Source organism: Dipodomys ordii, unplaced genomic scaffold (genome assembly GCF_000151885.1).
Source record: "Dipodomys ordii isolate 6190 unplaced genomic scaffold, Dord_2.0 Scaffold98, whole genome shotgun sequence".
In the NCBI taxonomy this organism is placed as follows: Eukaryota; Metazoa; Chordata; class Mammalia; order Rodentia; family Heteromyidae; genus Dipodomys; species Dipodomys ordii.
In genome coordinates, this window is record NW_012267314.1 from 8,968,486 (window position 1) to 8,982,531 (window position 14,046).

The 14,046-nt window shown below is 42.1% G+C and overlaps 1 protein-coding gene across 1 annotated transcript; it reads right to left on the reverse strand.

Annotated features, from left to right (window-relative positions):
* Positions 1–339: 339 nt before the first annotated feature.
* On the reverse strand, positions 340–13,612 carry Ltv1 (LTV1 ribosome biogenesis factor). Its single transcript, XM_013027008.1, has 11 exons — positions 13,451–13,612; positions 12,479–12,610; positions 10,966–11,136; positions 7,259–7,346; positions 5,146–5,287; positions 4,528–4,789; positions 2,725–2,852; positions 1,624–1,763; positions 1,269–1,321; positions 877–1,077; positions 340–738 (listed from the first exon to the last, which is right to left on the reverse strand). The coding sequence occupies exons 1-11, from the start codon at positions 13,451–13,453 to the stop codon at positions 628–630; spliced, it is 1,431 nt and encodes a 476-aa protein (XP_012882462.1). The 5' UTR covers positions 13,454–13,612; the 3' UTR covers positions 340–627.
* Between the last annotated feature and the right edge of the window lie 434 nt (positions 13,613–14,046).

Sequence of the window (14,046 nt, forward strand, 5' to 3'; positions counted from 1 at the left end):
CACTGTTCTTAAATCCCCAAAGCACTCAGTAACATAACAGGAAATGTGAATCCTAACAACTTTAACATTCAGATTTACATCCTTCTGAAATGGTCCCTTTGTATCCAGAGGGGAAAACAAGATTCCTACCAGTGGTATGTTCTCAGGAGAACTCTTCTCACCACTGAGCAGCATAAAGTCAGCATTTCAGAATTGAGCTTAACCAGGCCACTTTTCTACATACAGCAAATTAAACCATGTAATTCCTGAAAAGGCGTGGAGAGGTTTCAAAGAAATATTTGAGAACATCTGCAGCAAACAACTATGACAACCATACAAATAAATGAACACACCAATCCATTCAAGTTATGTTTGCCTTTAATTTATCCAAACATTTCACATCCATGAAGTCATTTATTTCAGAGGAAATCTAAGCTTATAATATTAAATTTAAAACATTACAATATTTACAAGACAGCTGACGGGAAACTTGCTGGTACAAAAATAATACAAATATTGTATTTTTCTCCTCATATTTGCCAGCACAAATGGTAAAGCAAATAGCTTTGTGTCTCTGAAGACCCTGGGTGATTATTGAACATGAGAGGCCCCAGATGCGAAGGTGGCTTATTCTGAACTTTCCATTAGCTATAGCTTTAGACCCTCAACATTCTTCTTCAAGTTCAGCAGCTCCTTTTCCTGCCTTCTTTTCTCCAGCTTGAATGCTAACTTGTTAGCTTTTTTTTCCACTCGTCGTTCCTGCATGAGAAGATTCTCCATTATAATATAAATCTTCAAGTGGATAGACTACTTCCACAAAAGGCCACAAAACAAACTCCCAGAAACCTCCCGTCCACGGGCGCTTTGCAAATTTCACATCTGGAAAATGTATTTTACCTTGCGTTCCTCTTTTATAGCTTGCTTTCTTGCTTTTTTATCTTCTTTGCTTTCATTTTTAGACCGTGGTTGTGCTGACACCTTAGGCAGGTCACTGCCATTAATCATCTGCATTCGTTCAACCTGCTTTGCTGTAAGTCCTTTCTTAGGTAAGACATTGAGAGGTATTCCAGTCTTAGAAGAAAGGTGGATTTTCCTGGGCTGAAACAGAAAGGAAATGTACCAGAGTTATTTCCATTTCTCACTAACACCACACTAACAGATCACTAACAACATTATGGTGCATACTTTTCCTTAATAGCACCAGCCCAAAGGAATAAAACTGTGAGAATATTCCCAACTCCACTTTCTGTACTAGATATTCAAAAAAACCTCAGGACACTAGGACTTACCTTTGGTTCATACTTGATAAGCTGTGGATGATTGTATAAATTAGAGTATGTACCTTTTAAGAGGAAAGAGAGAGAGATCTGTATCAATTATGAATACTTTCAGCAAAGCATTATCACCTTCCTGGCCTTAGTGTTTCTATAGTACAAAAACAACACTAGGATCTCTTGGGGGAAGTCTTTTAAAATTGTTTACAACTTAGTTCTAGGAATAAAATCTTCTCCATAAATCCCATAAAAGCTTAGTTTCCACTGAAATACAGGCACTTCTTTGAAGTGTATGCTAAACCCTTCAGATTGCTAAACCCTTCAGATTAGCTGGTCCTGAGGCGGGAGTGGATGGAGAACAGGGACTCACTGCAAATGGACTCGCAGTCCCACTTCTCTTTGGCTTCTTCCAGAACTACAGTAATGAGCTCTTCCTCCTCAGACTCGTGGAGCTCATTCAGTGGCAGGTCTTGATCCTCAAAGGGTTCAAGGGTATTCAATTTAACACAACTTTTGGTTGAGTTAAAAAAAGAAAAAACGGTGGGTGAGAGTGAGAGAGAGACAGACAGAGACAGAGAGACAGAGAGAGAGAGAAAACACACCCATTAGTATAGGTTGATGAGAACAGTTATGGGAACAGCAGCAATTTCTAAAACCTCACATTCCTGTGCTTGATAAACTTGACTAGGTCCAGCCTTACTTTGCCCTTCCAATTGGTTTTGAACATTCACTCTGCTTTGAAGAGTAGGTGAGAACTATCTGTACTGTTGCATGACTTATTTTATATACTAAACAAACATGGGAATTTCCCATGGAAAAGAGGCTTTTTACAAGCCTGGGAAATCATTGCCCATCCATCTCTTCAAACAACAGACATAGATTTAAAGTATGTAACTCCTTTCCTGCCGTGGGATCTTCCCAGCAAGTGATCACCCAGCATCTGACCTGCTTACATCTGAACAGCTCATCAGCTTCTCAGAGAAGTCACTTTGATGCAGATGCTGATTCACAAATAACTTGCTAAGTCAATTCTGCTAATCCAACTGGAAAGAAAAGCTCTTCATTGTTACCACATCTGTTTCTCAGACTGCCCAGCTATTTCAACAATGAAATGAAAATGTGTAAGTTGAAGTAATTATCCAGCCAGAAGCTACAAGCGCCATGATACTCTCCAAGGCCAGTGTGTTTTCCTCCCTCCCATTCTGTCATACTACCACAACATCTGCAAATAAATGATAGAGAGATAGTGGTTCCCTCTATGCTCCTACCATCACATTTAGCTTCAAAACTCTTAATATCAAAATATAGGCCCAACATACGAGAGTGCAAACCCAAGATTACTGAAAACATTATTTCCTTAACAATGGATTCTAATGAGGTGGACCATTTCCCATAATTCAGTTGTGCACCTACAGATACCATTTGGGGACAGAAAACTGCAGCAGAACGAGGGAAAGAAAAGTCGCCATACTTCTCTGCCTTCTCTTTAAAGTAGTCATTCAAAACTTCCCGCAAGCGGTTGCTGTCGACCTGAATGGAACCTTCCAATTCAGCATTATCCAGAGCTCCAATTTCAACATCATCATATTGTTCATAAAACTTAAAAAGAGACATCATGAAACAATATTTCAATATGACTTTTACGTTAACTTTTTTCCTATGTCATTTTTAAGCATTATTATTATTATAAGATCATAACCACTGTTACAATATTAGCAGTGCCTACTCAGATCCAATCTCAACCAAAAGCTGGATGTGAAGTAGCACCCTCATGTCACCCCAACCACATAGGAAATATCAACAGAAGCATCAAACTCGAGGCTGGTCAAGGGGAAAAAAGTGATATCCTACCTAAAGCAAATAGGGCTGGGGGGTGGAACTCAAGTGGTAGCTGCCTGTCTATCAAGTACAAGTACAAGGCCCTCAGTTCAATCCCAACTACCACAAAAAACAAACAAAAAAGGAAGGATAGAAGGAAGGAAGGGAAGGGATGTAGCACCATAACAAAAGAGGCACTGAAAACATTTTAGGCTAGTATTTCTTTAACAATTAGTAAGTTAACTAACCAATTAACTTGTTTAACCAGCAACAGGATTTGGACTGAGGGCACCAGCTTTCTTGCTTGCTCAGCTGGCACTTTGCCATTGAGCCGTGCTTCCAGATTCTGCTGGTTATTTTGGAGATACAGTCTTTTCGATTTTTCTGCCTGGGCAGGCTTTGAACCACAACCCTCTAGATATTGGTCTCCTGAGTAGCTAAGATTACAGGAATGAGCCAGTGGCAGCTGGCTTATGCCAGTACGTTTAGATTCACACTTAAGATTGAAAACAAGGTTCATTTAACATGAAAAAAAAAACAAACAAACTGGGGAGAATAATGTAGTCAGAGTTCTTTATCTTACAGCATTAACAAATTCTTCCAAATTCCTTGACTATGTAAGACCAAAAGATTGTGGAATGGAATACAGCCTATTACTCTATAGATTTTGTTATTGCTTAGTCAATGTCTATGACATTACTGAAATGCTGTTAACATGATCAGGCTCTGTGGAAGAACAGTGGGTGTGATGTATCTCCTGCTCAGTGGCTGCTCACAACAGCTGGGCTCTCTTGACAGGGAAATTTACACTTGTGAGAACATAGCAAAGTTAGAACTTGTGTATTGGGTTGATCCTGAAGGAAGTCATTCCTTCGCTGGCTCACATTTACTGAACAACGTGAACTCCTACTATTTGCCAGAGACTACTTTAGGGCTTGCTCACATACCAGTGAGCAAATCACACAAGAATCCTTGCCCTTGGGGAACTCACATTCTAATCCGAGACAAACTTGTATAGAACATACATAATAAGCATATTAGAGACGTCAGGAGGCAGTAAGTGCTACAGGACAGGACAGGACAGGTGGACAGCAATCTGCACAAACAGGCTGTGGGACGGGTCTGCACACCCTGCAGCCAGGCTGTCACAGGACAGCCAAATCTAGTATATTACAATTCAGGCTTTTAAAGCATCTTATACTCCATTTCACTTCTGTTCATTAGTATTAATTATGCCTGAAAACTCCAAACATAAGTAATTGAAAGATGTGGTATTTGTGTTGTGCTCAGGCCAATGCCTAGGAAAATAGAAAATCAGAATGATCACCAGCCCTCTGAAGCTATACACATTTCTTCCCAAATTAAATCTAGCATGGGTTTTAAGAAAAAGAAGAGGCTTCTGGGTTCAACCTCTCACTTAAAAAAAAAGACATTACAACATCATTGGGGGCCTCACCTTTTCAAACCTCTCGTCGTGCAGGGTCAGCTGCTCGTTTCTCCTCATGACTGAGGAGGTCATAGAATAGTCTGTGAAGCGACTTTTTGTTTCCTCGTTCCAGAACAAATGCCGCTCGCTGACTCCACACGGGGTCCCAGGGGCAGACGTGTCATCTGCATCTGACATTGGGCCTGCAGAGCCACAGTCACCACTGCCACTTCCTTCTTCCTCCTCCTCATCCACATCTTCCCACTCACAGCCATCTTCGTCCTCAGACTTCCTAAGGACAAAGAGTCACATGACGTGTCAAAACAACAGGGTCAAGAGAGTAGAAGACAGAACTCTACACACATAAAACTGGATGCCATTTTGGAAGGGCTCAAGGGCAAGCAGGAACTGAGATGCCTCTTGACTCTACTGGCAAGGAAGACTAGCAATGACGTGGCAATTGTGCTCTTGAACTTCAGCTTCACCTAGCAGCATGTCTCACACTTATATGGTTTCTGCTCCAAAATACCAAAGTGTCAGATTAGATGCTCTTAAAGATCTCTTCCTTCCACAGGATGGCTGCCTCTCATCCCCTCCAGCCCCTGAAGAAGCAGCAGCGATCTTATCTCTGCTGACACAACCACATACAGTATATCTGTACTCGTGTCCTCTCCGGTGGGCTTATTGGCCTGAAGAATGAAGTCATCCTCAAGCAGATTATCTGGATCATCAAAGTCAAAATCATCATCAAGAGCTGCGACAATGTCAGGATCCAAATCCAGTCGAGGGCCTAAAAGGAAGACAAAATTGAACAAAATCTCCCAAGGAAGAAAGCAAGAGCCATTCACTTTACTAGATTTGGGAGAGCCACATTCTACTGTGTAGTAAGGATAAAAAAATGAGTAAAACTTAAGGTCAGCCAGTGTAAGGGCACTTGCCTGCAATCTCAGCACTTGTCTTGTATGCATGAGGCCCTGGGTCCAATTCCTCAGCACCACATAAGCAGAAAAGGCCCAAAGTGGTGCTGTGGCTCAAGTGATAGAGTGCTAGTCTTGAGCTGAAGAGCTGAAGGACAGCGCCCAGGCCCAAAGTTCAGGCCCCATGACTGACAAAACAACAATAACAACAAAAAACCAACCTGGATTACACAGCTTAAGGCAGTAACTAAGTTTAGCCTAGTTGGGAAGATAAGAATGGGAAAAGAAAGTTTTTGTTTTTTCCATTAAAACCTCTTCCAATACAGATCTACAATAGTAAACTTCTTTTGATTGAGCAAAATCCAAAAACTTTCACCAGTAAGAATCTAACTCAAGTAACTCAAATGGTTGTATACTGTTACGTTCAGTCTTTCTGTTGTGAGATTTTAATAAATCAAAACCTCCTCCTTTGGCTTTCTTTTTTTATTTTTAAGGGGAGGATGGCAATACTGAGATTTTTAACTCAGGGACTTGTTGCTAGGCAAGCACTCCACTAATTGAGTCATACCTCAAGATTTTTTTTTTATGTTTTTAGAAAGGGTTTTTAGTCTTTGGCAAGGCTGGTCATGGACCACAATCCTCCTAAGATATGGCTTACAGGCACATACTGACATGCCTAAGCTGACTGGTTGATAAGTACATCTCAATTTTTGCCTGGACTGGCCTCTAATTACTATGCCTCCTCCCAAGTGGCTTGGATTACAGGCGGCATGAGACACTGTACCTGACCATTCAGTTATATTCTTTCAAAAATAATGAGTTCAAGAAAATCTTTGACTCCCCCCCCCGCCACCCCAAGAAAACCGTCCAAGAACCAACTTAATCTGGAGCAGATTCCAACACCATCTTCTACCCAGAGCGCCACTCTCCAGTCCAATGTCCGTCCTCCTAACCCTTACCGTTCTGGCAATCTGAAATTGGTGCAGTTTTTGATATTCATGTTCTTTGCTTTGCTACAGTCTTCTATCTGGACCACTTTTCCCACTCCTCTCTCCCTCCTTTTATCTGCTTTCAATGTAGAAAGTCACTGGGAGCTTGGGCTACACCTCAGAGATACAACACTTGCCTAGCCCATGTGAGACCCAGGGTCCCATTCCCAGCACCACAAAGAATAGAAAGACAAACTTAGACACCACCTTCTTGGAAGTCTTGCTCAACTCCTTGAGGCTGGGTCTGGTGCCCATCTACCAGCATTTAGTGCCCACTTACTACTTTTTCTAGACATAAATTCCTTGAGGTCAGGGACTGTGCTTTATTATGGTCTAACACGCAAGACACTGCCACACAGTGGCAACTCAGTAGTATAAATTAATAAAGAGCGCTATGCGGCAATGCTATTGTGTTAGCCAATAATTAATGCAGCTCTGAAAACACCAAACATTTCTTCTGTGGACTTCAGTGTTTCTTCTAAATTACAATGTTGGTACTGAAAAAATGTACAAAACCACAGGTTACTGTTTAAAAATCACACTACGATCTGTAATGAATGCTTAATACCACTATTATCGTTGTAAGAGGTTTGGTGAATGTTAACATTCTTCTATGAGAGCCACACAAACAGTTTTCCCACATTCCTCTCCAAATATGATCTCTAAAGACCTATGCTTCTGATAGCATGCCCAAAAATCTGCTGACCACATCCATTCTGGCCTCAGGATCTGTAATCTGAATTCCAACACATCTCAATGGATTCAACTCTTTATCAGGGAGGATAAAATTCTACATCATTCCATCTCCTTATGTAAAAATTTATCTTCTGGAAAAGTTGAAGAATTTAAACACACCTGAAACTGGAGCCGCTTTATTTAGCAATCCAACATCTTCCTCAAACTCTGATGCAAACACTGATGAAGGCAACTTAATCCCAGTGCTCTTGAAAAAGAAATCACAACTATTAGATTTACTTAGAAACTATCAATTCTTATATGGAGTTAAAAAGTATCCTCTCAAAATTCATGTTAATCTTGCCCTTCACACTGTGACCATATCTGGAATCAGGCCCGTTAGTTTGTCCTCTCTGAGTCATGTAGAAATGTACTCCTCATTAAAAGATATTAAGACATGAAACCAGTTGATAAGAGCTTTACTGACACGAATGGAGTTACGCATTCGTGGATTAACAGGTTATCTGGGGTTATTAGTAAAAGAAAACATCCCATGTCTTTAGAGATGGAATTAGTCCAGATGAAGTCAGATTCAAGTGTGTGAACCCCACTTCACTGGCCACGTGAAGACAGATAAGGAAAATGAGGGATAAAGATGCAGGAAGACTGGAGTGATATGTCAAGCCAAAGAACTCTGAGGACAAATTGTCCAGAAGCTCCAGGAGCTATGGCTGCCACAACTGATAATCTTCCTAAGCTCTCCAAATGGGAATGGCTCTGCCAGTATCTTGATTTCAGACTTCTGACCTCTAAACTTTGTGAGAATAATGCGTGCTGTTTTGCATGCCTGTTGTTACAGCAGTCCCAGAAAACCATTAAAACTACATTCTGTCACCTCTGGGTGCCATTATACATCACAAATGTATGTATTCCATCCCCATCCCCAAGTGACTGTCCTACGAACTGTCCCACAATGTGTCCCATCACACTATGCCATTTAATCCTAAGCCCAGTAATATTTTACTTCTTGTCACTGTCAAAATAGGTAAATAGTACATTTACAGACTGGTCCTTAAGAGTTTCTGGGATTCAAACCCATGCAAGCTACTTAAACATGTGCTAGCCTATATTCCCAATTGCTCCTTCATCTTTAATTTCCTTCCTCAACCAGCCAGTAGTGTGAGGGTAACAGTATATGTTAAGTCTCCGTGCACTTCCCCTGCCTACAGTCTAGTAGTAGGCGGGATGCTGGAATGGAGGCTCTTACTAGCTCACTGACAAGAGTGCTCCGAGCTGGACACCTCTAAGGACCACGAGCAATGTCTCAAAGCTGCAGTGCACACTGCAAGCTGTCCATGCTTCCAAAATGAGATTCTCAGTGGTATAAACATGGGTGAAAATTTTTTCCACTGTAGACTTTGTTTTTAAAGAGCTTTACTGAGATGTAATTTTCATAGTATATAATCCACTATTTCAAGTGTACATCTTACTAGGCTTTTGTATATTACACTAGTTATTCCTTAAAACTATGACAAATACACATCATCTGTTTAAAAAATATTCCATCGTTTGTATTCTCCTGCTTCTGTATGCTATTGTGTCTGGAAATGATGCAGAAACTTGGGTGGGGATGACACTAAGGCTTAAAGCCATGGACAATTCTTACTACTGACATGGACTCTTCATGTAATACTTTACTACTCTCAAAGTAAGTTAAAAATGCATATGAATTTTTCATGGTACTCAGGTTATCTTGAAATTCTGAGGGTAAAAGGTGGGGAGGGGACCAGCTTGCACTTTATACACGTCCCTGTGGGAGAATTTTTCAAGCCTTGAAATGGCTGTTTAGACAGTATAAATGGTAGTTTAGAGAGTAATTATTTTCTCTTTAGAGGAGTGTTGCAGTAGTTCCCAACTTCCGTGTGCCTACCCACTGCCTACTGCAGCCACCCCCTTGCTTCTGTGAAAACCAGTGCATTCTCAAGCACTCTCATCTCTATGTTGCTTTTTACATTGCCTTACATTTTGTTCCTACAGTTTATTCAGAATTGCTTCCCTATCAAATTTTGGTGGTCTGATACAAACTATAGTAAAAGGAGTACATGGAACTAATTCACCTTTTGCACAGACTATAAAAAATCAATAATACTGCCTGGCGCCAGTGGTTCATGCCTGTAATCTTAGCTACTGAGGAGGCTGAGATCTGAGGATCATGGTTCAGTCAGTCTGGGCAGAAAAGTCCGTGAGACTCTTATCTCCAATAAACCACTAAAAAACCAGAAGTGGTGCTGTGGCTCAAGTGGTAGAGCGCTCGCCTTAAGCTGAAGAGCGCAGAGTTAGCACCTAAGCCGAGAGTTCAAGCCCCACGACTGACAAAAAAAAAAAAAAAAAATCAATAATACTTTTGCTTTAAAAATTGAATCCACTTGTTCTTTTAAACCAACTAAATTGTCCATGGAATAGCCTTGTTCTGTTAAAAATCAAAATGCTATGCTAGTCTTGTACTCGTCAGTACAATTCAGCCAGACAAATTTTAGTACTTTATAAAACTTTTCTCCCTAGGAAAGATAAAGCTATTGAGCCACTAGGCCCCTGTACTCCCTCAGTGGGGTAGAGAAGGAAGTGAGCCAAGAAATACCCTAATCCTAATGCTGATAGAGTCTTGAGGAAGAAAGGACTAGAGAAGCTGACTCTACCATGAGTGAGGTTTGATGGTAGACGGGGAACATTATAGGAGCTCATAAACGGAGAGGCTGTAGTTATACCTGTTTCTTTGGGGGAAATAACCAGAAACCTAACCTCCGACTCTTCTCTTTCAACATGAACTGCAAGAGCTATGATCACACCTTCCTTAAGGAAAGAAAATGCTTAGGCAAGGACAGGATTAGGAAAAAAGCAGCAGAGGGAAATTGGTGCCCTTTTCATCATTTCACCTTTATATAATCTCAATGCATGTGTTTTTAAGTGCCAGGAGGTACAAAACCTTCCCACTTAAGGATGTAGCTCAGTGGCATAGTGCTTACCTAGTATGCACAAGGTCTTGGGTTCAACACCTAGCATTGACCAAACCCAATTCTCCACAGAATATTTACTTTATATTAAAAGTGAGGCATGGTTGGGAAGTTGGCTCCGTGGTAAAAGTGCTTGCCTCACATGCATGAAGCCCTGGGTTCAATTCCTCAGCACCACATTAGCAGGAAAAAAAAAAAAAAAAAAAAGGAGAGCCGTGGGAGGTGCAAAGACCCTGTGGTCCCTTCCCTCAAATCAGAACTCTCCTATTTAAAAAAAAAATAAAAGTAAGTGAGGCATACAGTAACTATCTTTAAAATAAACGGGGGGTGGGGGGTGGGAAATGAGCTTCCTTGAGTAGCACTACTTTCATATAAATATGTTCTCTTATTTGTATTTAAAAGTAGTAAAATACACTGCACTTTTGTTGAGAGGAGCAATGGGCACTGGGTTACAATCTATTTTTGCTGTATTCTTATGGTTAGCCTGTACCTTTACACAAGCAGTAAAGACTTAAGCATTGCTCAGTGGTGAGGTTCTATCTTAGAACAGTTTAGGATCAGGAAGTAGATTCTACCATACAGAATGTCAGCTGCTTTTCTTGAAAACTCTGCCTTCCTTAAGTATGTATATCAATCAAAAGTTCTGACCCTGTCAAAATGCTGCTATTGTTGACACCCACCACTAGAGAAGAGGTGGCCTGCTATCTCCTCCTGATGGTGGTAAACATAGGCACACACAGGGCACATACACGCCAGCTGTATTCTTCATAGCGACATACTTCTAATCCCAATTATTCTGACTTAAAACATGAGCCAGTAGTTTCTATAACCATGCCCTTATTCACTCTTTCACACTGAATTGCTGAGAAGACTTACTGGAATTACTAGCGTTTCTTCTTTCTCATCTCTGCTGCTGTATGTACCAAAGGCACTGGGAATTAGTTCTGAGGGCCCAGATGGTTCCTTCAGGTGCTGCAGGTAGTCATAGTCATCATCAAAGAACACTCCGTATTTCCTCTGTTCTGCTCGCCTTTCTTCTTCATTTACCTTAGATAATAAACAGAATGGGATTACTACCTGTCCTGGGGCTAAGTCTCAGGAAACTTACATGAGCACAACTTCTAGCACATGAACACTGGCTAATAGGAACGAGGCACAAAGTCCTAGACTAACTCATAAAACAGCTTCTAAACACAAAATTAAAATGAAATAAAAACAAGCTAGATGCAGTGACACATGTCTAGAATCCTATTTCTTTGGGAGCTGAGGTAGATTACTAAAGCCTCTGGGTTCAGGACCTACCTGGGTGATGTAGCATGCCCTTATCTAAAAAAAACAAACAAAAACCCAAAAACCACCACCATAGCAAAAATACAAACAATAACTACTAGATATTTCTGTGTAATGCTTCAATCTAAGCAACACAAACACACTTGCTTTACTATGTATTTAAAAAGCTAAAAGATTTGGCAACTTTGAAAAGTATTATTTTTTGAATTTGTAAGAAAAAAATATTTTTTTAAACTTTTGGCTGCTAGTCTAAGGCTTAAACTCAGGGCCTCAAACTCTTGCTTTTTTTTTAAAAAAAAAAATCAAACTTGGTGTGCTACCACTTGAGCCACAGCTCCAATTCTGGCTTTTTGCTGGTTAGAGATTTGATTCTCATGGACTTTTCTGCCAAGGCTAACTTCAAACTACAATCCTCAGATTTCAGACTCTTGTGTAGTTAGGATTACAGGCATGAGCCACTAAATCCTGACAAGAAAAGTCTTCAACGAAAAAAACCCTCCATTTTTTATTTAATGAGAGCTAAAACATAGCTAATGTTCTCAACACTTTTTCACATGTTAACACATCTTACACTCTAATAACCTCTACCCTCTACACTCTAACAACCTCTTCCAGGCATCTTCCAGAGCTAATCTGTGGAGCTCAGATGTCTCATATTTGATGAACTAAGTGACACCAGAAGGCAAAATGAAGCCTTGTGAAGACATTGAAATGGAAGGATCCCAGGGAAAGCAAAGGTAGAGTAAGCGCTGTCCCTTAAATAACATCATGCAGCATTGTAACTGGTAGTTTAGTGAATACTGACAACTGCTCTACCAAGCTTTGTTCATTTAAACGTCCCAAATGGAGATTTTTCTATCCTTCTAGTCCAAACTAATATATGTGGTATAGCACATAAGTCTGAAATCAGCATGTAAGTCTGAAAATAATCACAGATCACTTCTAAGAAGACCCATTACTTGAGAGTAACAGTGGGCTAACAATGCACTAAAAACTACGAATAGGGACTGAGGGTGTAGTTCAGTGGTGGACCACTTCCCAGGCATGATCCTCAATACAACAAAACAAAATTAACAGTCCACCTACTGGCAGAACCTACTTTCTGGGTAGGCAACAGAACCCTTTGGGGTGCAGACTCATCTGCTGCTAAAGGATCTCGTTGGCTCCGGTGTACTAAGTGAAAAGACACAGCTTTCTTCTTCTCTATAAAGGGCTTTTTCTTCCTGTGAGGCTTGAAAGGAAGAGAAAAAGAAGAATTAAAGAGAGCCATGAAACACCCAATCCCAACACAGTAGTCTTCACATGCATTTTTAAGTAAGTCATGTGAAATTTGAGCAGATTTTTCACATCTCCATTTCTAGGGCTGTCAACTGTAGCTGTATTTTACAGCATTCATACTTACCTTCCGTAACAAATACTGGTTGGCACTTACACTATCTCTGTGCTAGGCTTTGTTGTGAAAGCAGAAAGTACAACAGTGAGAAAAATCCGAAGTCCCTGCTCTTAGCAAGCAAATCAATGACACTGACGTTAGGGAAAGATGAACCATGGCGGTGTGAGACGCCTGGTGAGTTCCTTTGGACTGGGTGCTCAATGCAGGATTCCAACAGACGGCTCAGGAGCCAGGGACATCCCAGACTAGAGAGTTCCCAAAAGGGTAACATTTCATCTTACGGACCAGTCAAAATCATCCAATGTTTTAATACCATTTACCATCATCCCTTTCTAAATAGTCTTATTCGACCATTCAATTTTAAGTGCTCTAATCCTATAATAAACAAACTGACTCATGTCTAAAACAACCAGAAACTGCTACCGGCACTGGGTGGGCCGGCATAGGTCTGCAGCGATTCGATCCCGCGCAGGGCCACAGCCAGCGGGGTCAAAGGGACGCAGGCCATCGCTTCCAGCCACCGCCCTAGTGAAGTGCGGCCGGGATGGGGCGACTGTTCGGGGCACTGTACCCACAGGCGGGTTTCCCAGCCGGCCCCAGCCACCGGCCTTCCCGGCCCGCGTGCGGCCTCGGCCCGACCGCGGCGCTCCGCCGCCGAGACCAACAAGGTTTGCTCACCATGCCGTATCTGCGCGGCGATCACCCTCAACACGAGCCGGGGAGTCTCAAGAACACCCCCAAAACCGCCGCGGAGGCCAAGGCCCGGCTCCAAATCGCGTCCTCAGGCCTCCACTCACGTGCGACCACACGGCCCGGCAGCACGTCACGCCGGAGCCCGTGACAACAGGCCAATCACCGAGGAGCCGGTAGGTCGCAGCCGGAAGTTGCGTCAGCACACGCCGTCTCAAGGATCGCGAGAGCCACCTGGGGGCGTGCCCAGGCGGCTCCACGCCCCCCTCGTCTGGACACGCCCCCTCACCGTGGTGGGCGGTGCTTGTTGGGGCCACAATCTCTTAACCAGGGCGGGGAGTGGCCGTGCAGGAGGGAGTTTTTACTGTGAGCGAGCTTCTTTCCCAGTGACCTCTAGTCTAGCATTCCTGTTCACCAATACCCCTTGTCTATTTCCAACTGTGAAAACAAGATAACAACAACAAAACACCCTATCCAGGTAAGCAGCAGGCAGGTCGGCACCGCTCCTGTCACCAAGGTTTGTGGTTCCCTCGCTTCCGGGCAGGGGCGGAGCCAGTTGCTTAGCAACAGAGGCATACGCCTAG

Coding starts and splice junctions, on each gene's coding strand:
- Ltv1 (XM_013027008.1), bottom strand. Junction 7,347..10,965: donor AAGAAACGCTAGTAATTCCA/GTAAGTCTTCTC, acceptor TTCTTTTTCAAG/AGCACTGGGATTAAGTTGCC. Junction 4,790..5,145: donor GACACGAGTACAGATATACT/GTATGTGGTTGT, acceptor CTTTGTCCTTAG/GAAGTCTGAGGACGAAGATG.